The sequence below is a fragment of the Oculina patagonica genome, chromosome 2, assembly GCF_052425735.1.
Source record: "Oculina patagonica isolate OP01 chromosome 2, crgOcupat, whole genome shotgun sequence".
Classification (NCBI taxonomy): domain Eukaryota; kingdom Metazoa; phylum Cnidaria; class Anthozoa; order Scleractinia; family Oculinidae; genus Oculina; species Oculina patagonica.
Window position 1 is genome coordinate 34,732,089 of NC_135759.1, and position 25,857 is coordinate 34,757,945.

General features: G+C 38.6%; 2 protein-coding genes and 1 pseudogene across 2 annotated transcripts; 1 reads left to right on the forward strand and 2 right to left on the reverse strand.

The window, feature by feature from the left end:
• Nucleotides 1–2,614: 2,614 nt before the first annotated feature.
• LOC144644361 (octopamine receptor beta-2R-like) lies at nt 2,615–4,530 on the reverse strand (annotated as a pseudogene).
• A 2,567-nt stretch (nt 4,531–7,097) lies between these two features.
• On the reverse strand, nt 7,098–13,350 carry LOC144644388 (uncharacterized). The gene is made up of 6 exons (XM_078503864.1): nt 13,165–13,350; nt 12,663–12,794; nt 11,002–11,091; nt 10,437–10,579; nt 8,396–8,530; nt 7,098–8,266 (listed from the first exon to the last, which is right to left on the reverse strand). The coding sequence occupies exons 1-6, from the start codon at nt 13,325–13,327 to the stop codon at nt 8,240–8,242; spliced, it is 690 nt and encodes a 229-aa protein (XP_078359990.1). The 5' UTR covers nt 13,328–13,350; the 3' UTR covers nt 7,098–8,239.
• A 66-nt stretch (nt 13,351–13,416) lies between these two features.
• On the forward strand, nt 13,417–25,331 carry LOC144644379 (glutamate-rich WD repeat-containing protein 1-like). The gene is made up of 14 exons (XM_078503854.1): nt 13,417–13,520; nt 14,443–14,604; nt 15,337–15,383; nt 15,775–15,852; nt 16,328–16,396; nt 16,975–17,089; nt 17,180–17,265; nt 17,620–17,787; nt 18,698–18,741; nt 19,342–19,480; nt 19,822–19,946; nt 20,249–20,320; nt 20,610–20,811; nt 24,414–25,331. Exons 1-14 carry the CDS (start codon nt 13,496–13,498, stop codon nt 24,516–24,518), a joined length of 1,437 nt encoding a protein of 478 aa, XP_078359980.1. The 5' UTR covers nt 13,417–13,495; the 3' UTR covers nt 24,519–25,331.
• The last annotated feature ends 526 nt before the right edge of the window (nt 25,332–25,857 follow it).

Consider the following 25,857-nt stretch of genomic DNA (forward strand, 5'->3'; position numbering starts at 1 on the left):
AAGAAAAACCTCAGTCATAGCTACAGCACAGAACAAGGGGTTTGAAACATTTCTCTGGATGTTAATAACTACCCGTCACCCCCTCTCCTTTTTCCCCTTTTTTTTTTTTTTGTTTTTTCCCCAACACGCTCGCGCTCTTATTTTCGTAGGTCACGATGATTTTCCATCTTAACAATAAAAACTGTTTCCCGCCAAAACCCTCTGACTTCTTTTACGGGCAATCCAGTTTATTTACCCCCTATCTGTCCAAACTGGACTGAATGCGAGATTGCTTTCAAAGTCGGGCTTTGTAGTGCTTAAATACGAGGTGTTTCCAAAAGGTATTCCACTGGAGTGCTGTGAATTTAGGCCTTGATAATACGTCGATGAAGGCGATCTTCTCCAGTGGTGTGGAAGATATGATATGATGATGATGGTAGTCTTTCCATTGGGACTGCAAAGGATTCTAATGTCGTCGACGGTCTTGCCAGTGAGCCTAGAAAGGATGATGTTGTCGACGGCTCTGAAAGAGATGCTGCTGCCAACGGTTTTCCCACTGTGCTTGGAAGGGTTCCTGTTGTCGACGGTTCTGTAGCTGGGACGGATGCTGTTTATCTAGCTACGGTTTAAATTTCCCACTGGGCCTGAAAGGGGTGAAAGGGGTGCTGATATCAGCAGTTCTAGAAGAGATGCCAATCCCGACGATTTTCCTGTTTGGCCTTGGAGGGATACTGTTGCCGACGGTTTTTTTCCTTTGGGCTTTTTTTTTTTTTCTTTTTTTTGTTTTTTTTTTTTTTTTTTTTTTGTTTTTTTTTTTTTTTTTCCCTTTCTCATTGGGCCTGGATAGACTACTGATGTCGACGATTCTGCATGGAAGAGATTGTTATGCACACGGTTTCCAATTGGGCCTGAATAGACTGCTGATATCGAATTGGTGCTGGAACTAAGAAGCTTATGCCTACGATTTTTCCGTTTGCTTGGGGTTGTTGGGGGTTTCCAATTGGGCCTGGATGGAATGCTGATGTCGACGGTTCTGGAAGAGATGTTAGTACTGACGGTTTTCCCATTGGGCATGGAAGGGGTGCCGATGTCATCGGTCTTCTCGGGCCTGGAATGGGTCCTTGTTGGTTTGCCCCAATCACGCTGCCATTTATGCTCTTGCTTCTACATATATACCTAAATCGCCAGATCCGCCTCAGTATCTCTTTTACACCGTCTCGAAAGGTCTACTCGCGGATGGAACAGATAATACTGAAAATTGACCATGAAAGTGGCACTTAAAATATTTCGGCTATATTGTTCTAGTTTCATTCTAGTTGCCAGAGCCTCCGTTCTTTTTGGTCACGTGCTCGAGTAGCTCTGGAGACAAAAATGCAAGATGCACAATCTATGAGTGAGTGAGTGTAAAGATCTACAATTCCAGTAAATATAAACGGACTGTATGGTGCCGCGGAGATTAATGTGCAGAAAAACTTGATTGTCGACAATATACAAAGGAAATATTTTTTTCTACCCATAATCTCTTCTGAATTTTCTTCAAAAGCATCACTTTTCTTTTCATCATTATCGTAACAGCGACCAGCTTTTGTAATGTGTCGTAAGCACTAGTATGCGTGGCCGGAGGGGGTACTCGAAAAAGTTTTGTACGGGAAGGCTCCGCCCGAAGGTCCAACCCCTTACCCTTTTATATACGATTTTGATAGAAAAGGTGGACCTTTTGTATACCTTTAATTGCTAAAAGGCACCCCTTTCATATACCCACACGTCATCACATTTACCTTAAACGGGAAGTTTTCTTGTCATTTTTATTTCAGGCTTAATAAATTAAGACGATACAGCCAAAAGTTGCGTTTGCTCGAAATATTTAATGTACTGGCCTTTACAAATATCCTAATGGCAGATTTCCATACCCTTTCATATACCTAAACCTGTAAGGTCCCTACCCTTTTATATACCTGGAGCCTGGAAAGGGTCAACCCTTTCGGGCGGAGCCTCCCCGTAAAGGCCATTATAGGGAGTACCTCCCCAGGGTATGCCTGGTTGACTTCTAAAAGGGTCTGGGGGAGGGAGGAAATGGGAGAAGGAGAATATGAAAATGGGCATGGACTGGGGCCCTTTCGCGTGTTTTCACTCCACTTCTTCCGATAAGCACAGAATCATAAAAATACTCTGGAGCTGACCCACTCCCTTATCCTATGACAGTCCATCGGTAGGTGCATTAAATGAACTCTTCAGCTGACATGTTTCTCGATTAGAAACGAAACTTAGAATACAATTTGTTTCTTCTCTTTTACTTTATTTTTTAATCAGTTTTTGTTTGCTTGAAATCGTTTGATTTGTCTGAAGAAATTGTGAAATTTAAGCGGCTTGGTTTGTAAAAGTTATGCAAAATACCACAATTAAGTGAAGCGAGACTGTATCGACCTTTTGAAATCAAAAAATTAATTTATGTTCGTGACGTGTTGGCGAATGGAAATTACCTTTTAAAGGGACAAACACTCACTAGGATACACACCCACACATGAATTTATTTCGCAAATATTGAAGAGGTGGTTGTATCTCCGAGAAACAAATAACATTTCAATTCAAAATATCTCCTCTTGCAGTGATTTACACAATGACGAGCACTGATTGGTTCATTCAAGCATGAACTTTATTGCTGTTTTGCGGTTGTCAAGTTGGCGAATCGAAGTGAACTTCCCTTCGAGACTGATCTGAATGTTTCGGCATTTGCAACCGTTCGCTGCATAACTGCTGTTGATCTTACAACTGCTACAAAATCTTGAACATCTTGGTCTAATTACAGATTTTATTTATACGTTATTTGATGACAAGAACAAAAAGAGGCTCAGTTGTGATCCTTGTGCATTTAATTATTTCAAATACCGCCAAGACGGCAAGTATTTGAAACTATTAAATGCCCGGAAAAAATATTGAGCCGGAAAAAATATCGAGCTATGCTTCACAATTAGTAAACTCAGTCTGAACCCTTTTTCTAAGGCCCTGTCGCCGATGGTTACAGAACTAGAAAAGCCCTAAAGGAACACCATAATGTAATTAGACAGCTCTGTTCTTTCTGGTTTAAGCTCATTCTTACATAATAAATCGCTGTTTCTATTTTGTGCTTGTTGTCTCCTGAGTCATACTCCATTCCTTTTGCGATGACTTGAAATAAGTTGTTTGCTATCGTTGTACTTCCACGGCATTTTGCCAACCAAACATTCTTCTCACAGAATTCCTAAAGTCTCTCCGACGCCAGAAATAAATTATGGGGTTTAGTATGGCTGGCAACAGAACAATCGTGTTTGAAGCAAACCAAAGCAAAGTAACCACTCGACCACGCACACCGTAAAACTTACGCGCAATGAACGTTGCTATGAGCGGCAAATTACACAAAATCATAAAACCAATGATGAGCAAAATTGTCTTCGCTGCTTTGGAGTCACGGGCAGCTTTGTTCACCGCGCGCGTTTCTCTACTTTCTGAGTTTTCCGGCGACGTCGAATAACTCTGTAAAGAGGCTTGAACCAACCGAATCAGAGCTGAATGTCTCCTAGCTTCTATCCATAACCGAATGTTTATCACAAGCACCACCAAAGCGCTGAAAATAACAAATCGCCATGCGCGAGTAGCCTATAAAGCCTCCTCCATGCTCGCGTCGAGTGAAAATTGTCAACAGAGCCCACGAAATCCAAAATACCACGAAAAATACCCACAACTCTCTTCTTTGTTACAAAGCGATGATGTTTAAAAGGGTGAACTATGGCTATGGAGCGTTCAATGCTGATTAAACAGACGTGAAGCATAGAGGAGGATGAAAACGCGAACAGGAATATTACATACAAATCCTTGAGTGTACAAGCTTCCTTCGAATTTGCGGCGAATAAAGCTGTTTCAGCGACAAGAAGAGGCTGAGTTACTAAGCCGACAAACAAGTCACAAAACGACAAACCAAGTAAGAGCAGGTTAGATGGTGTCCTCAGTGATTCAGAGCGGTAAAACGCTGCAATAATCACACTGTTACCAAGTATAGCTATCACTGCAAGGAAAGCATTTACAGAAGAGATGGAAGCACACAACGCTCGGAATTCCGCAAATGTAATGTCGTTTCCCGTTTGCACTTGTTTTAATAGCGAACAAAGCTGATTTCCTGACGAACCCTTTGGGTCTGAATTGTTGTTCATCATGTTTCCAAAACACTGCTCTACACACCTGTTTTGCTTCGGGTCAGTTTTCAGGATGTAACATGGTCTGCAGAGTTGCTGTAGTCTTTAGACTTCTCTTTCAATTTATTCCAATCGCTTTATTCATTTGGCTTGACTGATTGATGCTCAGAACAGAAACAAACTTTTCCGTTTGCCTCAACGTCCAACCTGTTCTTCACCCGTTGCGCAGCTGATGATCGTCTGACGAGAACTCAGAAGTCACCAAGAACTCCGCTTAGACATAACTTATTCAACTTTGAAGCTGTTGATGTGACTGAATAAGTAATTCTTCAAAACAGCAGCATCTATTTATATACTCTGTTGAGAACTTGATGGGCTTTCCTGATTAATGACCACGTTATCTTTACATCTCATTGATTGTTTGAAAATAGATTTCATTAATCGCCGCAGGACAGGTTGTATTGTTTATAGTCAAGGGTCGGGAGGGGACTACGGGAGCAGAGAATCTGGAAGGGTAGGGGACGGGACACACGAAGTACAACAATGTCTATTTTAGTGCCGCTAAAGCTACGAAGCAAGGTTGAATTTTACAGAGGTGAAGGTACTCTCTTTATGTTGCTGAACTAGAGCTACCATTCTAGATCAGGGGTTGGTGATTTCAGAGGGATCTTTCTGTCGGATCCTGCTTGTTCTAAACACTCCACTATCTCAATGTACAACAACAACAACTTTATTCGTACCCCATAGTAAAGGTTTAGAAAAATTAGTACTCGGAAGGTCTGAATCCCAAAGCAAGCAAATAACATACTACATTCAATCCGTACAATATTCAGTAAAGAAAGTTTAATTTGGAATGCGAAGCGACAAGATAAAGTTCCTTCGTAATGGCGTTTCCAGGTAAACCACTATTAAATATAAAATATTAGACGTCTGTTTATTGACAGCACCATAATGATTCCTCATATTTAATATCCAGTTTTCGCAGACATTAAACTAACCACAAACTCGACAATTAGCTTCGCTGCGTTTACTTTGTGAGATCGAACGAACACATAGCAAGAACCGCGGTTTCACCGACATCTTAAGTATCTTACCGCACGTACAAACTGTAATATTGCGAAGGAGAATAAATTTATGCAAGTCACGAACTGTACGCCTAGCCTTTAGCACGCAGTCGCCTTCCACCGCTCCCCCCCCCCCCCACCCCTCTACCTTTATTAGTAAAACGCGTTAAAAACTACGTTTGAAACTGTTCGATAATGACGTCTTTTCACAGCGACGCATAGTCTGTGAAATGAATAGATTATTCGGACCCAGCTGGAGTTTTCTTTATCTAAATACTTCGCTTCAAAGAATTACATGATTAGTTTAATACACAATTGAAAAACAAGCAAACACGAGAGGAATGCTGCTGAGTTAATTGGTTTTTAACGACCTGGAGGACTCAGTATGATGGCAGATATTTTGCCACAATATATTTCTATTGTTTTCCTGTTTTTGTGGACAGTGAAGAAATACAATTTTCTCTTGAACAAATTTAATTTTTTAATCGAATTGAACAATCGCGAGGAGGTTCTAGACACTTCCTTCCCAACTGTCGATTTAAGAAGTTATTGTTGATAATAGCATATTTAAGATTAGTGTTAGTTAATTGGGTGGGCGAACAATTAAGACTAACGAATTTGTTTTTACGTCGTTGTTTCTGCTCAGTGTTCAGTAAGAAACTAGCGCTTTTAACATAACTTTCAAGCACCTTTCAAGAGCCTTCGAAATACGTTCTCTGAAACATGTTGCATCAGCTGACCTTCTGTTCAGAAAATGGCATTTCTTTTAAGATACACTGCTCGGTTCAATGACTATGAATGGAGTTAAGATCATTTGTTATGATACGGGTGTTTAACACAGCGGGAGAACGAATAATTATGAAAATAAAAACAACTCAAGATAGACATGATGGTCTTCACTTGCGCCCCTGTTGGGATTAAACTCATCAACAATAGATGAGCTTGGAAATATGGAGCTTTGAGCACAAGAGCCGAGCGCGTAGGGTAACCATGACAACCCTGTGAGCACCGTCACACTGAAAAACAACACTCTAACCACAAGCTACTAGAATTTGCGCGACACGAATTTTGCCATTGCTGTAGAAAGAGCTAGCAAAATTTTGTTTCGCTTTGTAACTTCAGGTTGGGCATTTGGAATATTTTCCCTACAAAATGTCGGTGCACAAAAATACGCCCAACGTTCCAAAAAGGTTTATAAAATAATGCTCATGGATCTGGTAATTTACAGGCGGCCGACTCTCATCGCGCTCGTCAAAAGATGAACGTTCATTTTTTTCTTCATTCCCTGTCTAAAATTTGCTCAGTTTTATTCCATTATTCCGCTTGATAAATCTCAAATGAAATTTTTCTATAATTCCAAGCAACTATTCTACATTCCTTTTCTTCATTCCCCCTTCAGCCGCAAGAATTAAATTTTGGTTAATTCTCAATTGAATGATCATTTCGAAAGATCAAGGCTGACGACTCCGGTCTGAACTGGAAATGAAAACAATAATTTCTCTTTATCTCTCTTTATCCCTTGCCTTACAGCCAATTCTTTTTGTTCGTGTCCAGCGTTTGTCACGGTTTCAGTTCGAAATGCCATGTATTCAGAATATGGTCGAAACAACTTCGCGTCTTGTTCTGAAATCTTCGGAAGTCTTCGGATGTCTTGGGAAGTGTTCAGAAATGATCGAAAACGATCAAATGACCTTTGGACAATTTTGGAAAGGTGTCGAAAACAAGTCAAAAATGTTTTTGTTGGTTGTCAATTCTGGTTCGTTAAATGTGCATCACATCGTTACGGTGCCTGTACAAACTGCTGCCGAAAGAATGGCAATTTAATGTTAAACGGTATCTCGTTGAATGAAGCTAAAATAAACAATGAATCAGAAAAAACTAGTGCCGTTTAATTTTGTTTTTATTGTCTCTCAGCTGTGATTGTTCCATCAAGTTGCTACTGCCGCGAAAACAACGGAATTTTCCTACTGACAGAAATATTGTATTCTAAAAGTTAACGTGAGCCTCAGATGTCATGTGGGTTTAATTATAAAAATACACATTAAAGTACACTGACCCTTTCATTTTATCGTACTGAAGAGAGTTTTGATGCATTACCTAAACGACTAGCTGACTATCAAATCTTTCTAACAATATAAAACATCTGAGATGCTTGATAACAAAGTTTGTAAAACGTTGAACTTTGTAAAAAGTTTGTACGCATCTTTATTGACAGTTTCGTGCAATACCCGAGTAGATGGGCTTTTTTGGCGCTTAAGTTGATGTCCACTGTAGTTGTAGATTTTTGTTGGTGGAAAATAACAACTTACATCCCCTCTCCTCCTTCTCTTGTCTGCAGCAAACGGCCACTTTCGAAGGCTTATCACAAGAGGTAACGAATCACTATGTTTGCACGCTACAAGAACGGCCAAATTCCTCTAGAGTGTAATCCAAGTTCCAGATAAAAACAGTCACAAAAATAAATAACATAAATTCCATCTGATGTGTGAATAAAACAGAGCTACGTGCACTAGACTGAAGTCAAATAAGGAAAGCTAAGGAATGTCAGTGTGGACATCTAAAGAAGACATGTCACAGTTTTCTAAGGTAGGATAGCATTAACGAAGTAATAACAAATCAAGGATAGCCACGATTGAGGAAGACGGATTATGAACTTGACAAATTGGCCAGCTTTTTTACGCCGTCCGTGACATAGTTCCATTTGAAACACACGATCACAAACTACGGTCCGAAAGCTAGGCACGACACGTGACGTGGCTGAACCATGCGTAAAAGACGATCGGGATCATGATCGAGACATGGAATAAACACTATCAATGAATAAACCAACTGACGTAAAATGAAGTCATCGCTGAAATAAAGCGGCAAAGTACATAAAGCCGCAGGCGCCTACTGGCAAGAGGAGATGAAATGACGACATAAAGCCACAGGTAACTGAGGCCACAGAACGAAGAAGTGAGCTGGATAGCTATAGTTCACCATACCCGGCGCAACAGTACTGCCAAGAAGGGACTACAGTTGCATCTATTGTCATCTTCCAGTTGACGAGGAGAAAACCTACAAAGCAAAGAACACATAAATTTATACAAAGATAGTTTCAAGAGCAGAAAGAAAAAAGTTTGGATGTACAGTTTTAAACCGGCAGCTTACTGTAATTGCATCCTATAGAAGTCCTTTTCTCTTTACCTTTCTAAGCAGATCTTTACTGAGTGATTTTCCTGTGTCTTTTCGTGTGGATTTCTCAGGGATAGCCTCTTTTAGTTTGTCACCTTCTATGGCTTGATGTTGCTTATAAGTTCGCAATCTTTTTTCAACAGGTTTCTGTACAAGGAACAATGATAATTACGTAAGTTCTCAGACAAATTAAAAAAATTACCGTCGAACATTGCAAGCCCCAAAGTTTCGACAAAGTTGTAATTAAAATAGCCTCTAGAAAGGGTGAACGCGCATTGGCTAAAAGCAGTACTGTACTACAAACTAAACCACCCAACAAACTTTCCTGACATTTTCCTGACCCCAAATCTAGGCTTTCAATTCCTTCATTCCAAACAACGTTTAAAAACGCAAAAAAAAAAAAAAAATAAAATTAATTGCCATTACTATGTTAATTTCCTTGCATTTTTTAAGAGTTTGAAGCATAATGTGCATCATCGTTTCTTTCCGCACGATGTGACAGATGTTTGTAATAAAGCGTTACAAAAAATATATCACTTGACAAATAAAATAACTGGCAACAGAGCTAAATTTTTTCACAGAACCTCAACAGTTGATACTTCTCTTTTTAGAGATCAGGGGTTTACAATAACATTTCATCTCGACGGAACAGGGGCGAGCAGCGGCGAGGCGGGGGCGGGGGCCCAACAGAAAAATGAAACCGGGAGCTCAGAAAGCAATTTCCAGCATTTAAGGATCAAAGTGGGAGGTTTGATATTACTTTTTTAACTTCTCATTGAACAGGTTTTCTGTCTATTATCTTTTTGATTAAAGACTGTCCTCCATTTTTGACATCGACTAATCTCAAGCTCCACAAAACATAAGCAATAAAAACACTTTTATCCACGAGAAATTGAACCCTCGATAAACTTTTAATCCTGGGTTAGTGTTAATCGGCTTTCGAACAACCCGGCCCAGGGGTTTCAATAACATTTTTCATCAGGCGACTTCCGATGCTGGAATAGGTGGCTGTAACCACAAAAGAGGCCCTAAGGCACCTTTTCCCTAGGGGAGTCTGGGGGCGTGCTCCAACACAAAGATTTGAAATCCAGGAAATGCAATTTCCAGCATTCTGGGCATCAAAATGGGTGCTGTTGATAATTTCTTTTCTTGACCAGAGAACAGGTTTTTTGAACAAACTATTAACTTTTCAGATTCATTTTTTTTACAAATCTCATAAATGAAGTCTTAGCAGATGGCAGTAAGCGGCCCTATAGGCAGTGGAAGTCCGCCAGTAACTGGCTTTTATTCAAATCCCTGTAATCAAATGGCCTCTTCTTTTGACTTCTGGCCGATAGAAGCAGGCTTTTAGCCAGGATTTAAAAAGTGGGAGTCCAAAATTTTTATAAGGCCTGACTTTGTCCCCATGGGAGGGCCTGAGGAGCATGCAAGGTGTTTTTTTGCAGTTATGAGTGCAAAGGTATCTAAAGATTTCCAAATTTGCTAAAAAAAACCCTCTGTATACAGACTGTTATTTGTATTAATTTTCTCTGAAAAGTGGCCGTCCATAAGACTCCTGGACTCCCACCCGGCTAAAAGCCTGGTCAAAGAAGCCAAGAAAAGGACAAGTAGTACAAATAACTGTCTGTGGGATATAAAGTGCAGGTGCACTTAAAGCTGATTTCCAGTCCGTACTGCGCAGACTCAGGGTTTGTTTTCGTTTTTGTTTTGAATTCGTTGCAACGTTACACTTCGGTGACAGCATACATGAAGTTTTTTAGTCCGCCATTACAGTTCGTTTACTTCAAGAATTTCCGATGAGCTGAAACGTCGGTTTGAAATAGCGTCAAGGTTCCTCTACTCGTTATTATTTGTTCTGCAAGAATATCTGGCGTTAATAATGAAGAAAAAGGTTAGTTTGTCGCGGAATTTTTAGTTTTGCTTGTAAACATTCCTTCTTGTTGGGCTCCGATAAACATTGCAGCCGAGATTGCGCAGTACGGACTGGAATTCATCTTTAATGTATTTTTTCACCCTGTCATCTCAGTAGAGACGAGGGTATACATAGCCTTACCTGATCACTCCTTTTTCTTTTTCTTGTTTCCATGGCATCTATAGCTTTTCCTTTCTCCACATTTTGTAAATAAAAATTGGCCTCCTTTTTAGCTTGGGATATTTCAGTTCTCATTCTTGATTCCTTTGTAGCTTTCTCATAGGCTATAAGATATAAATAACAAAAGCATTTAAGGTTATAATATTATTTGAAAATGATCAAGTGCACATTATGACATAGCACGCAAAAATAATAGTACAAAATTACTAAACTGTAGGTCATCCGTACATGTGTGCGTAATGCATACAGGAGATGACTGAAGAACTGAAGTAAGCGCACTTTGCATTTTTACATAAAGAGGTACAACATTCTGTTTATGGGTATGATTTTCATTCTGTTTATTCAGCTTAAAATGCAGTGGTTGATTTGGACATCTTGTTTAGTAGTGTTGCACATTATCAAAAACACATTCCATCACATTGGAGGAGGACTCAGTTAAATTGCATAAATAAAGCTACTGTACTTGATCAATTGCACAGCAACATGTAACAGTAGAACATAACAGGCTATAAAGAAGTTGACTTACATATCTTTTCACTCAAGTGCCCCCAAAGGAATTTTGGAAGATATTTTATATTCCAGATATCATCATGGTAATATCCTCCTTTTTTTCCACCTGTAATAAGAATTTATTTTAACCTTATTTAGGGTAGATAACATTTAAAGGAATGGAAAAAATTAATAATGATGAAATACAGTGACAGAGCTCATTTAAATCTGACTACTTTGAATTAACCAAAGAATTTGGCCTAAAAAAAAAAATGTTTCAAAATGACTTCATAAAGTTTCAAAGTGTATTGAAAGTCCGTGAGGTTTGAAAATCGTGGGATTGTTGAAACTTTGAGGAAGTTCTAGTAGCTACCGTATTTATTCGATTAAGCGCCCAACCTCGAATAAGCGCCCCCCTCCAATAAGGGCCCCCCCTGTAGGAAAAAAAATTAAAAAAGCCCCCCCCCCCAAAAAACCCCCCCCCCCCCCCCCTAAAAAAAGGGGAGAAAAAGAATTTTTTTTTTTTTTGAAGTTGAAATTAAAATTATTTAAAAAATATTAAAAAAATATCCCCAAACCCCGATATTTTTTTTTTTTTTTCAAAATTTTTAATAAAAATTTAAAATTTTTTTTTTTTTCCCCTTTTTTTTTTTTTTTTTTTTTTTTTTTTTTTCAAAAAAAAAAAAAAACTAAAAAAAAAAAAAAAAAAAATATTAAACCCCCCCCCCCCCAAAAACCCCCCCCCCCCAAAAACCCCCCCCCCCCAAAACCCCCCCCCCCCAAAGTCAAAAAATTTTAAAACCCCCCCCGGGCCCAAAAAAAAAAAAATATTTGTTTAGCATGTAGTATTTTGTTCCTGGTTTTTAATAGGCCCTTTGTACAACCCAAAGTCATCCAGGCTGGGAGGCAAGTTACACAGTGGGGCATTCAGAACAAAGTGAATCATACCAGACCAGTCGAGCTTCACCTTCCTTTGTTTTGGATGTCTTTTCAACTTGCATTCCAGCATGGCTGATTTTATACCATGTGACAAGGTCATGCAAAGGACCTATTGGGGGAAAATTGTTGGAGAATGGAGCAGGGCAAAGAAAGAGCCTTGAAAAAGGAGGTTAGGATACTGACATGTGTTGTAGATTAGTGACCCAGCCAAACAGTAGTGTAGCTGCTTTTGTGAGCTTGTAATTCTACTGGTCCTTGTTGTGTCCTTAGTGTAGCAGTTGGTAAGTCCTAAGTGTAGCAGTTGGTAAGTCCTAAGTGTAGCAGTTGGTAAGTCCTAAGTGTAGCAGTTGGTAAGTCCTAAGTGTAGCAGTTGGTAAGTCCTAAGTGTAGCAGTTGGTAAGTCCTAAGTGTAGCAGTTGGTAAGTCCTAAGTGTAGCAGTTGGTAAGTCCTAAGTGTAGCAGTTGGTAAGTCCTAAGTGTAGCAGTTGGTAAGTCCTAAGTGTAGCAGTTGGTAAGTCCTAAGTGTAGCAGTTGGTAAGTCCTAAGTGTAGCAGTTGGTAAGTCCTAAGTGTAGCAGTTGGTAAGTCCTAAGTGGGGGTAGCAGTTGGTAAGTCCTAAGTGTAGCAGTTGGTAAGTCCTAAGTGTAGCAGTTGGTAAGTCCTAAGTGTAGCAAGGGTAGCAAGCCACTCAATGTAAGACCTTGCGAGAGATGCTGCCCGACCCCAGCTGAAAAAATTTCTATCCCTGAAATTGAATTACCAATGGGTGTATTGTTCAAGCTCAGGGCTACAGCCTTTGCAATGCGTTTGTCTTTAAACTCAATCCATCCTTCAGTGAATAGCTTCCTTCCACTTCCACCATGTTTCTTTCTCTTTTTCCTCACAGAGGCATCTACAAACAAATGAATACAAAAACAAATAAAAAAAAAACAGATTTCAAGAATTATTTACGTTACAGATCTGAAGGATCTTACAAACGGAAAAGAGAACGAGAAAAGAAACAAGAAGCGGCATGTCAAAGAGAATTGAGAATTTATAGTTTGTGTTCCATTTATTTGATTGCTTTTCTACAACGTCACTGTCAGTTTGAAGAATGTCTTCTTGAGAGAAACAAGCCTCCTACATTTATTCTTGTAAAACTTTAACAATTCAATTGCAAAAACGTTATAAGTTGGTATAAAAGATCATGTGATTTTACCAAACACGTCACATGAATCCAAACATCAGTTTTTGACTACAAGAGTATTTTACACAATTCTCACCTTCTGGTTGTAAGAATAGTCTCCCTACTTCTCCATATTGTGAAAATATGTTTCTTATTTTAGCTGGTTTCATAAATGGTGGTAATCGACTCATATAAACCACACCAGCAGTTGTTTCTTTCGTCTTTCTTTTCGACCGTGTTTCTTCCACTTCGTCGGCCATATTGAACGAGCTGTCCAAGAGGACTGAGTACCAATTCAGCGGTTCATGCATCGCAGTAGACACTTCATGTATGCCGCATTTCAATTTTGCAATTTTTGTTGTGGACCTTCTTCACACGTGCAAGCAAGACATCATCAATTTCATCTGTTTGGGCGCATTTTTAGTGAAATGGCGGACCAAGAATATATCGAAGGTTTGTTTATTAACTAGAATTATCTGCTTCCTAGCAGATCTGTTAAATTGAATACGCAAATGGGCAAAAGTAAAAGCATGATCGAGCTTCAGTAATTCATGCGGTCACTGCCACTTCACAATAGTGGTGTACATTGCACAGCACTCAGAAGTCTACATTATGTTGCGTTTACATTAATAATAAGCTCATTGCTGCCATCCGTTTATTTTTTTAATCATACATCTACTTATAAAAGGCCGCCATCTGGTGACTCCGGGGCTCGCATTTGTGTTCCCTGTTAAATAAAAAATCAATAGTAATGGGGATCAACAAAAACATATTTTTATACAGTGGTGTAAATATACTTGCATGTAACAATTAGATGGCAAGCTCGAGGTTTATATCGGCTGATAGTTGGCGAGAGGCAAAGCCCTGAGTCTACCATCAAAAGTCAATAGAAACCTAGGCCGGCCATCTATTTGATTTAGCATAACCCAGAAACCGATATCTATTCAACAAAAAGTTCAGTGGAAGTGATGTATTTTTAGTTTTGGTTTGTGATTTCAGTAGTTTTACTTGTTCGTGCTCCCAGAGAAGTCTATCGAAAATTAGGACACCTTAGCGTAGCCAATCAGATTGTGAGGTAATAGATGGTCACTGGGTTACCGGTATGCTAAAATGTGCAAACATGTATAGGACTTACATTATTTCAGTAATTTGAGCCAATAAATGTGAGTTTAACCACCAGTTGCAATTCATTTGTTTTTTGGCTTGTCACACAATCTGTACTTACAAATGAAACAAGGTACAACCTAAAAGAGAGTCCCCAAAGAGAACTTTAAATAGTAATACTTTGTTTTCATTCTTGCATTTGATGTCCCTGGTAAGAGAAACGGGGAGATACAGTAATAGTATGCCTCAAAAAATCTGTTCTTATGCTCAGGTTCTGGGGATGAGGAAATGGAAATATATGATAATGATGAGGAAGGTGACAGTGATGGTGGTATTGAAGTTGAAGATGACGACAACAATGATGATGATGATGATGATGATAATGAAATTGAAGAATCCATTCCACCAGTCAATTGTGATGGGTCCAGTACAGGTACAGTCCTACTTGTGGCTCTTCATGACACTTCATGTACAATTATATACCTTCTCCAAGAAGGGTAATTGGAAATTCTGAGAGGGAGGGGGTTTTCAAAAGCCAAAAGTTTTAAAGGAAAGAATGAAGCTACAGTAGGCTTAAGCTGGAGACACATCAGGTCATTTCTGAAACATCTGGAGACATTCCCTGGACGCAGAGATCAGATCCCTAGACGAAAGTTAGCATTAATTTCTATAGAGGGATGCACAGAACAGGAGGCTGTGGAGGGAGACTGTTGATGGCTTATGCTCCAAGAAAGAGTGAAGAGTAAACTGGATTTTCCAGACCTTCCATTGGAGGGATTATGGATATTTTCTGGAACAACACGATTTATGGTTATACTGAACTTTTTCAAAGTCACAATAATTATTATTGTTTTATATGTATTGAAACTTAAATACCAATGTGTTAACCTCATAATATTACCTTTCCTCCTCTCCTCTGTACAACTATAATCCCCTGGCATTCTTGCAAGGAATATATCGGTAAGTTATTTTAATAACAGGGCCGGCATGTACCCGTCCAAATGTTTACTTTACTCAAACATGTTTTCCAAATTGTGTTAGGTTGATATCAATCTTAGTAATCATCAGTTATCTGCAAATTAGTGCATGTATCTTATATTCAGGTACATGTAAATTTCCGAGATTACAGCTCTTGTAGACTGATAATAACAAATTTATAATTCAGGAAAAAAGAAGCCCAAACTAAAGACCAACAAAGAGGAACAGAAAAAGGTAAACTGTGATTAATCAATCAGCAAAAATAAACTATCTAGTGACATAGGCTGGTAAAGCATACATAGGGCTAGATCTTTATTTTACATCACAGGTCTGCAATGTGTGCAGAAGGTTTTTACTTTGGTGTGTAAGAGAGGAAGGCAGTGTCGGTACTATAATCATTTTCTGTAGATATATAATTGGAAATATGAGATGTTCAGTTGTTGACAATTGAACTTGTTCTTGGTTGTTTTGTTTTCAAATTGATACAAAAATGTTTTCCTTTCCCCTCATTAAACAAAACATAAAACAAGTTCTTAGCCTGAAGCTTATGACTACAGTATTGTACATGTGTGTTAAGTTTAAATTCGATTTTAATAACAAGGGTTTCTTGTTGTGACTGTGTTAGGTATTTTTACCTGGAGATGAGCTAGAAGAAGATGATGAACTAACATATGACAGATCAGCTTATGAAATGTACCATGCTGTAAGTCAGTTCACTAATTTGTAAATTGAGGGTTTCACTTGAGTGTTGAAGTAGTTTTGTTTTTTTTTTTGTTTTTTTCTTTTCTTTTTTTTTTTTGTTATTGGTCCGAACTAACATGTTCTAAATGCTTCAATTGGTATTCAGCAAGATCTTACTACAGTAGACTTCTGGAACCTCCAAGAGAAACAAAAATTGCTTTGAGAAATCAGGAGGTTAGAGAAATTGGAGGCAAAATTACAAGGAAGTACTATCCAAGGGAAATGAAAATTGCTTTGAGAAATCAGGAGTTTTGAGAAACAGAGTGGGGGCGGGGCCCCCCCCCCCCCGACTTGAGAAATCAGGATTCTACTGTATGTCAAGTAGGGATGAAGTATGTCAAGTAGGGATGAAACTTGAAAATTTTAGTTTTTGTTTTGATTACTAATCTAGCCCCCAGAAGAAGAATTTGTTTATTTGATAAACTGTTTCCTTTTAGGCTCAAACAAATGCTCCGTGTCTAAGTTTTGATGTAATATCAGACAGTCTTGGAGATTCAAGAACAGAGGTAAGGGTTCACAACACAGGAAAAAGAGTATACAATGTATCTAGTGTCTGTAGCTAGTGTTTAATATATAATGTTCATTATTCCTCTAATGTATTCTTCCAGAAAATACCCATACCCCTCCCACGGAAGGTTTTTTTGGTTTGAATCCCCCCACCCCTTTGGAAATTCTAGTTAAGCCCCATACTTGGCTTTAAAATTTTTGGCTTTTGAGACCCCCTCTCTGAATTCTCAATGACCTTCTGTGGGGTGTGTATGGATATTTTCAAGAACTGCACAATTCTTAAAGAGTTGTCTTTTGTTTTTTGTTACAACTTTTAAGTTACATTCTTAGACAAGTCACAGAAAAAAGTAAAGGAGAAACAAGATAGCAGTTAAAAATCGTCATTTATAACTTACAAAAAGTATGATTTCTTAAGTTATAAATTAAAACCAGTTTGATGCTTATCACAGATTTGCTTAATCCAGCTTTGAAAAATTGGGCACTGGTGGGTCTTCATTTAGGCTACAAGTTTACTATTACATGTATGGGCTAGTAATTTGTATTGAAAGAACTGTAATCCCATGATTTTGTTTTCCAGTATCCAATGACAGCATACATTGTGGCTGGAACCCAGGCAGCACCAGGAAAACAAAATCATTTGATAGTCATGAAAATGTCTCAGTTAGACAAGACGATCCAAGATGATGAAGAAAGTGAGTAAAATGAAACATCCATCTGCTGTGCTTAACCACAGTTTTGTAGATAACTTTTACTCTGCTAACAAAAATATGTTGATGTTTTAGGTGATTCTGATGAGGAGTTGCTAGATGAAGAACCAGAATTAGATACAGCCATGTTGAACCACACTGGCGGTGTTAATAGAATTCGGGTAGGATCATAACCATAATCTACCATAAAAAGGTACAAGTAGGGGGGTGACAAGCGTTATGCCTTCCATAATTTTGGTTTACTAACATGGTTATTTTCATACACAACTTGCCTTCACCTGTATCCTTAGGCTGCAAGTGCAAGCACATTTTTCCTGATAGTTTTTCTTTCATGCTCACATGAAACAAGCCGTCTGCAACCAAACTAAACTTGTGCAATTTGGATCGCTTTTTTTTCTGATTGCACTCTAGAAATTTATAACATGTAATAATTGAAGCTCTATCTTTTGTTTTAGTTCTTGATTTGTGTAGCTTTTTTACTGGACATTTAGATTGTGCAGGTATTTTCTTTTTAGTATTCATCAATCCCTGACCGACACATTGTAGCGACATGGTCTGAGAGAGGCAAGGTTCACATCTGGGACACATCACAACAAGTTATCTCCATTGATAACCCAACAACTGCCGCTGGAGCGAGCCATTCAAAAGAAGTCAAGCCACTGTTTACATTTGATGGCCATCAGGTAAGCCAGCTTACACCTATTTCTGTTTTAATTCAAATCAGACGAGTGCAAAAAAATTCACTTACCGGTATGTCCAGGATTGAACGCAAGTATTGTTTAATGAGTACTTTATGTTTGACTGTGTTATTTGACATTTCCACATTACTGCATATTTGACAGATTTTGGTGTGTTTTGGTGAACTTTTATTAATGAAGACACTTTGTGATACCTGTCACGAGGAACGTGCATCTTATTAGCATTCAATCCTGGACATATGTCTGTGTTGGTCCTTTTCCCACCACATGATGCATAAGGCCCCTCGGTTTCAATTATTGTTAAAGATCTAGATCAGTCTGAGTGGGTAAGGGACCAGTCATTATTTAGAGGGGGAGAGCTGGTGGAAATGGAGGAAGACTATGTTTAAATTTTCCTGACCCTCCCCTTTCATGAAGCACATTTTTTACTGACTCTGCCTCCTTTTACCCACTCACTTCCATAAACCTCTCCAATATGCATGCATAAATTTATGCATCCTCCTTTTTCCCTCCATAAATGACCCTTCCCCTATTTTCACTCCCCACCCTCTAAATAATGACCGATCCCTAACTATAACCAATGCTGAAGTCCTGTCAGAGCCCCCATCTCCCTACGGCTTGTTCAGGGTTTCTGTCAGGTCTTCATGGATATATTTTACAACCCTGGACCTTCAGTCCTGCAGTCAACTATACTTCAGTTTACTCTGAATGGCAATACCTTACTCTACTGTTGCCTACCTTTAGGTCTTGTATAATTGCATTATCCTAGTGTGGTTTAGGGCAATGCATAAACTAATTTAAACTGAAAACTGAGTTTATTTTTTTTGTCCAGTGTTGTTACTTTATATGCTATAATCTAGTGCGTCTCTTATAAACATTGTTTTTTCTTTGCAAGGTTGAAGGATTTGCCATGGACTGGTCTAGAACTGTTCATGGAAGGTATGGATATGTTGCTATACTTTACAGGCATGCTACTGCTATTTTGTTATTAATAGTATTTTAGATGGAGTGGCTGAGTACAATGCCAGTCACAGAACATCATATCCCCCCCAAGGCTCACTGAAATTCACCACCCCAACCACTAACTGGACATGACTACCACAGCTTTTCTAACTGATCATTACGTATGCTGTGTCTAACTGACTTGTCATGGATTCTTAAAGGTGCTGCTAATTCATGCTATTTTTAGTGCTTGTGTACATTGTTAGTGAACAGGTCTTAAAATTGAATGAAATAATGTTTTGAAACTATAGAGAAACTGATTTCTTTCAAGTTGAGCTCAATTTGTATCACGACTTGGCCTGTGATACTAAAAAATTGTCTCCGAGCGATAAAAAGGTGTGAATATAGCGTCACCCACATGTAGTCCCATTAAGTTACATGGCATGACACTTGTGTAATCAAGTCCCATTATTGTGGCTTGACATTAGTAACCTAACCCTAAAAAAATTCTGTTCTATTCCCAGTTATAATTTGCTCAGTGACCCCAGTTTACATTGCTCCTTCTGATATTATGCTTAACACTATCTCTTCCAATAGGTTAGCAACAGGGGATTGTAAAAAGAATATTCATCTTTGGTCTCCAGTGGAAGGCGGTACATGGCATGTTGATCAGAGACCTTACAGTTCACACACAGACTCTGTTGAGGATGTACAGTGGAGCCCAAATGAACAAAATGTAAGAGCTCACTAAAAAACAGTTGATTCATTGGTACAAGAGCCATTGTTTGGAAGATTCTTAGAAATACTCGAACAGTTTCCAATTAGAAAATAGTGCCAACAATCTGTTTGTGGGGGGGGGCAGTAAAGTTAGGGTAAACGGTTTCAGCCAATCATGATGCCCAATCATGATATCTTGTTTATTTTAGAAAAAATCGTTCAAACCTAGCTTTCATTTATTCCGTATTGAAAACATGCCTACACCAAAATCCCAGCGTGTAGATACTGAGTAACTTAGGGGCCCTTATTAGTTGCATCATTATTTATAACTCATAGCAATGTCTTTATTTCGTCTTGCAGGTATTTGCGTCATGTTCAGTGGACAAGACAATAAGAATATGGGATGCAAGAGCGAAGCCTTCTAAAGCCTGCATGCTGACCACGCAGGCACATGATGCTGATGTGAATGTGATCTCTTGGAACAGGTTTAATAGAATTACCATACTAACTAGTAGAAATTACTAACAATTGAGTAAACGACTGGGCCTGTACTTTACTCTAAAGGATGTGATGTATTATAATGGAAACAAACTTATGTGAAACTTCCATAGCACTCCTGTAGTTTAACTTTTTCTGCTTATTTAACAAGGAAATTCAGAAAATGCCACTTGTTGTCATGACTGCGATCTCGGCAAAGAAAAAATCGAAAGACTTGTTTTTGCGTCATCACTCATCAGACCTATACATCCTCAATTTAGCTTAATATTTGGTATATTTTTCTTTGCAGAAATGAACCTTTCATTGTTTCTGGAGGCGATGATGGTGTTTTAAAAGTTTGGGATCTCCGGCAGTTTCAAAGGTAATTGTGGTGATCCTAAAGACATGGTTTCTCCCATCTACTAACTATGCTTTAATAGTACATATCAATTATTAAAGGCAGTGTTTTGTTTATTTGAGTAATGTAACCAAATCAAAGAAACAATTTTTTAAGCTTCTCTTTGCCAGTTACATCCGTCTGAGTTAAAATTGCTAGGAGACTGGCCAGGGTGACAAGCGTACAGCTCGCCGCTAAGTTAAATCTCAAAGTATGGGTGTGTGTCTAACAGATGTGTCTGTCTGATTGTCTATCTGTCTGTCTGTCTAATCAGTGGTGTGGCAGTAGCAGTGTTCAAGCACCATACAGGTCCCATTACGTCAGTTGAGTGGCATCCAACTGACAGCTCAGTGTTTGTGGCATCCGGATCAGATGATCAAGTCACGCTGTGGGACTTGGCAGTGGAGAGAGACGACACGGCAGAAGGGAAAGGAAGGCATCTGGATGTTCCACCACAGCTTTTGTTTATTCACATGGTAATGATGTTAAATTAATTTGTTTGTGAAAAGACAGGCTTAGTGTGCATGTTGTTAACAATGTCAACTTCCTGACAAAATTTCAGCTGGAACGGTTTTCAAAAGTACCGTCATGGATGGAGCACCTTAAAAATATTCACCGAAATTGAAATTTTCAAGTTCTTTCGTAATCTGTATGAATCTGTTCCGCGTCGAGCCACCCATGGTGCTTTTTCCGTTATTATAACTTCTTTGACAATTTTTCACCTTGATTTGAGGATGATTTTGATTTTGCAAAACGCAGAATGAATTGCGCTAACGGCCTGACCGCAGGTTAGAATTGCGCTTAAACTGTTCAAAGCTTCTCTATTTGTCAACGCAAAACTCAGGGAGCAAAGTGAGCGGGAGTGTGAAGCCTGAGGGGGTGGGGGCGGGGATGTTTCTCGGATAGCGAGCGAAATAACTAATAGACGGAATACATCTTTGGAAAGAAGTAGATTTATTAGACTCTTCTATTTTTCTTGCTCCCCGCCCCACCCCCACTTGCTCCCATTCTGTCCAGTTCCCTCTCGATTCTTTTTCCTCGTTCAACGTTTGAAGATAAATTATAAGAAAATAGAGGGCTTTGAATAGTGTAAGGTGCGTCATAATGAAAAAGCTCCATCAAGTAGTATTTATCTTCCTTTAGCGCTTAGCAAATGTAACAAGAACAATGAATGACCACTTGATTTACAGTTATTTATCGATATTTAGGATAGTAGTGAGCTCGTATGTATGAAAAAAGAACAAACCTAAAACATAAAGTGCAACAAAGTATCCGGCGATGTTACACGGGATAACTTGCAACAACGATTTTTTGCGTAACATTTATTGCGAAAAATCGAACGCCGTGTAACATGATACCGGGGACGATTTTTCGCACAACTTATCGACTCGGCAACACGTTGTGCGAGTTTTTGAACCCAAGTCAAAACTTGCAACGTGTGTGACTCCGGGGGGGGGGGGGGGGGAATATGTCGGGGAGGCTCCGCCCCGAGTTCTAACCCCTTACCCTTTTATATACCATTTTGACAGAAATTGTACCCATTTCGTATACCTTTAACTGAAAAAAGAGAACCCTTTCATATACCTTAAAGACGTGGCATGGACTTAAAACAGGACGTCTTCTTATCATTTTCATGTAGCGCTTAATAAATTAAAATAATACAGCCATAAATTGTGTCTGTTATACTTATACTTTCTGTTATAATTGTGTCTGTTTTAATTAAAGGCCCTTCTAAATACCTAGATGACAGACTTCGAATTCCATGCCCTTTCATACACCTACACTCGTGAAATCCCTACCCTTTTATATACCTGGAGCCAGAAAAAGGTACCCCTTTCGGGCGGAGCCTCCCCGTATAGGACATTATAGGGAGTACCCCCCCCCCCGGGCGTGTTGACAACACTGTTGTGCGAAAAATTGTTGTTGCAAGTTGTCCCGTGTAGCAGCTACGTCACGGACAACGTGCCTTGAAAAAACTGGCAAGTTTTTTTCAAGTTTGTCGCTCGTAATCCGTCTTAATCTTCGTCAGTCGAAACCACCTTGGTTATTTTCGCGTTACTTCTTTGTTTTGTTTTTTTTGTTAGAAAACTATGATTTTAAGGTTTTTTTTAATTTGAAAGTAATGAGAAAAATAGGGCCCCAATGGGTCCATGTGTTTTGCTGCTAGAGCAAAGTCTTAGGGAACATGTTGATGAAAGACAAGTGAGTCGAGATTGAAATCCAACGTCTTTTATTGTCTGTCACTTGTGTGCAGGTTAATAATTGCACTATATTGTAGTCACTTTGTGTTAATTCAATCCTGATAATTTTACTGATCAATGTTATGTTGAAATCAAAGACAGCAAACATAGTAAGTTAAAAAAAACTAGTAAGTTAAGGTAATGTCTGACATGATTGTCTCTTTGATAAAAAACAGTAACTCTTAACATTATAAAAAAATCTCAATGAACTCAATGTGATTCTTTTAGTGGCGTTATCTCACTGGTTACCGTTAGTTGTATTTGGAATCATTGTCACAATGGTAGCGTTTTAACAACAACGAAAAAGACAGAATCTATTGACCTTATAAGAACTCAATGTGATATATTTATTAGTGACAAGACAGTGGTTCTTTAACCACTTTCACCCAAATTAAACACTGGAACAACTAACTCTTAACAAACTTGTTGTGTCACCCTGAGTTAAATATGCAAAATTCAGAAATTATAAATAATCGCACGCGCACCGGCGTACAACAACAGAAAGACGGCGTTGAACGTAACGCAAAGTTCATTTTGAAAGCGAAAGTTTACAAATAATTATTATCATTCGTCAGTCATCCCTTCACGCATGAACACTCGTCGAATTTCAGTGTCTTCACAACAAGATCGGAAGATCGATAAGGACCAATTTTTGATTCTGCGAAAGTTCGTTTTCTTAAAGTTTTAGAAATTTGTGAAGTTGGAGGATTCACTGAGGACTGCGTAGCCGAAGATGCAGTGGCTCGCTGGACATCAAATTCTATTTTTCACGGCGTTTAATTAATCTTCACAAAATAAACATGTGGCGCCAGCGCGTCTGGCAGTCAAAAATTCATTTTTCAAAAAACTTTCCCTTTCCAGCTATTTTAGCGGGGCTTATACTATAGTACCTACCTGTCAGTCGTAGAAAAGCTGAAATTTAAGGATGAACTGTTTATTAAATGAAGACCGTATTATTTTTTAATAACTAGTAAACAAACTGGTCGCCACGCATTTAAACACGAACTGACGAATGTTGCATCTGATGCAGTGAATCTGGTGAATGAGAACTTCCTTTAATATTTCTTTGTTTTCGACGGTGTGCACCACTGAATAAGTTTCTTTCCCATTGTGATGTTACTAGTATTAATTCGTTTCTAGCTGTCTTTTATATAGCTCGAATACAGCTACAATTAGCGGTGCAGCCTACCAGCATGGTATATTCCTTTCCAGCTGTCTTTGCGTGACAAGTTACACGTTCATACATTTTATTTTAAAATATGAAGTTCAGAGTTAATACAGTACTAGTATGCTGTAGACAGTGTAGACAAGGTGAGGGTAAGTTTATTTTCAAAGCGAAAGTTTACAAACTGTGCACTAACCGGTCCTTTGGAGAAAATATTTATGACCTTCGGCGAGGTTCCAAGTCTTCGCTCTTTTCGTAAATGATGAAAACTGCAGAATAATTTTCTCATAAAACTGGAGTGGTCGCGCCACAGTTTGTTTTCTTTCCCAATGCGATATACTTTTAAATCGGTTTTCTGTTTTCCAACGTGTCCAACGTGGTTTGCGTTCGAATACTTTGGCCCGTAACTTCGAATGCGATCAGCGCTACGGTTCATTGGTTTCGATTTTGTTTGTTCATGGATTTGATTGACATCGGTAGTTCAGATTTCTCCTCTGTTACGGCACTTACACCTTACACCTTACGTCCCTTACGGCACAAACTTCAGCTCTCAATGTGTTTTGCTTGCAGCCATTGCGGCTGCAGCAAAACACAAAAATGACTTAAAATATCGTGACATTGCTCGTGAGCTTGTTATATCGATTTTGATCTTGTTATCATGATACCATTACAGGGCCAGAAAGATATAAAAGAGGTACACTGGCACCACCAGCTTCCAGGTGTATTGATAAGCACGGCTGAGAGTGGCTTCAACATCTTCAAGACGATTAGTGTATAGTGGAGTGAATTCTGCAAACGAAATTTGTTATGGTGTCCCAGGAAATTTATGTCCCTCAGTGCTTCGCCGACTTATGCGGCTGCGGACAAGGATATTTTTAGAGAAAGAACTACATAATAAAAGTCTTTCATACTGAAGACTGTCAAAACTTCACTTCGATGGTCGGCAAATGATTTTCTGCTGGAAGAGGCAACTTTGTATAGTTCTACATTGTCTTCGCTGGATACAAGAGCTAGCTATAACTCAGAGGACTTACCACGGCCATCAACTCAATTAGCCCAATTTCTGCATGTACATGTATAGCGACTGTGGACATTTAAGATTTTAAAACAATTCTTAGCTCACTATTCGTTTTGATAGCACTTGAAAGATTCTGCATTTAAACTCGTCCTGGATGCCACATTTTGCTCAAAGAATTAAGTTAAATAAACACTGTGTTTTGCAGTCCAGAAAAAAATCACTCGGGTCCGTGGAAACGTATTTTATTAGAGACAGCTTCAGTTGATGTCCGACATAATGCAAATAGATGTATCTTAATTAATTTATTCTGAATGAAATGATGTCAACTATAAGGATTTTACTTCAGTTACAGTGTAATAACTGCTTTGTAGTCAAGACAGGAAACAATGTTCCAACAACTGCTGGTTCTAGAGTGATTTTATTTAATCCTTGAAACAAATCAAACAATTATTGCTAAATAGTCAAAACAAAACAAAAGAAAACAATGGAATTGTTGCCTAATAGTAACTATTTGAGTAGTAACTATTTCACAGTTGAAGTAAAATCACTCTATCTTGTTTGTAAATAACAAAGTCAAGGATGCTATTGGAAGTAAAACAAAGACAGATTCTCATGAATGCTGTGTTGTTTTAATATCATGAACTCGTTTTGTGCAGAAGGCAGGGTCTCGCATTTTATTAAATATTTCAAGTTCACAACACACAACTTTCAAATTTATAATTCTTTTATTGTCAGGGCTAATAACAGCCATCCCTTGCTGAACTGAGGTGACTTACAAGTTGTGATCCAATAAATCACGTGCTCTGCACTCCCTGCAGAATGTCATTTAGATTGTAACCTGTGATCTGGCGTTCTATTTTTCGCGAAAAAAAAAAGAACGCCAGATCGCAGGTTATTTAGATTGTTACTAAGTCATACCCTGTCTTTCCAAAGTTTAGGATTTGCCACAGAAACATACACAGACCAAGCTAACAATTGTATCAAAGTACATTAAAAACTATGCGGCTCCATCAGTTTATAAGTGATAATGTTTATTTTTGAATGCATTCCGTTCGGAAAATGACTGAACGAAAAAATAGCATAAGCATAAGGGTGTTCA

Coding starts and splice junctions, on each gene's coding strand:
- LOC144644379 (XM_078503854.1), top strand. CDS start 13,496: ATGGCGGACCAAGAATATATCGAAG. Junction 14,605..15,336: donor TTGTGATGGGTCCAGTACAG/GTACAGTCCTAC, acceptor TTTATAATTCAG/GAAAAAAGAAGCCCAAACTA. Junction 20,812..24,413: donor AGCTTTTGTTTATTCACATG/GTAATGATGTTA, acceptor ATACCATTACAG/GGCCAGAAAGATATAAAAGA.
- LOC144644388 (XM_078503864.1), bottom strand. CDS start 13,327: ATGGCCGACGAAGTGGAAGAAACACGGTCGAAAAGAAAGACGAAAGAA. Junction 10,580..11,001: donor GCACTTGAGTGAAAAGATAT/GTAAGTCAACTT, acceptor TATATCTTATAG/CCTATGAGAAAGCTACAAAG. Junction 8,267..8,395: donor GTAAAGATCTGCTTAGAAAG/GTAAAGAGAAAA, acceptor TTTGCTTTGTAG/GTTTTCTCCTCGTCAACTGG.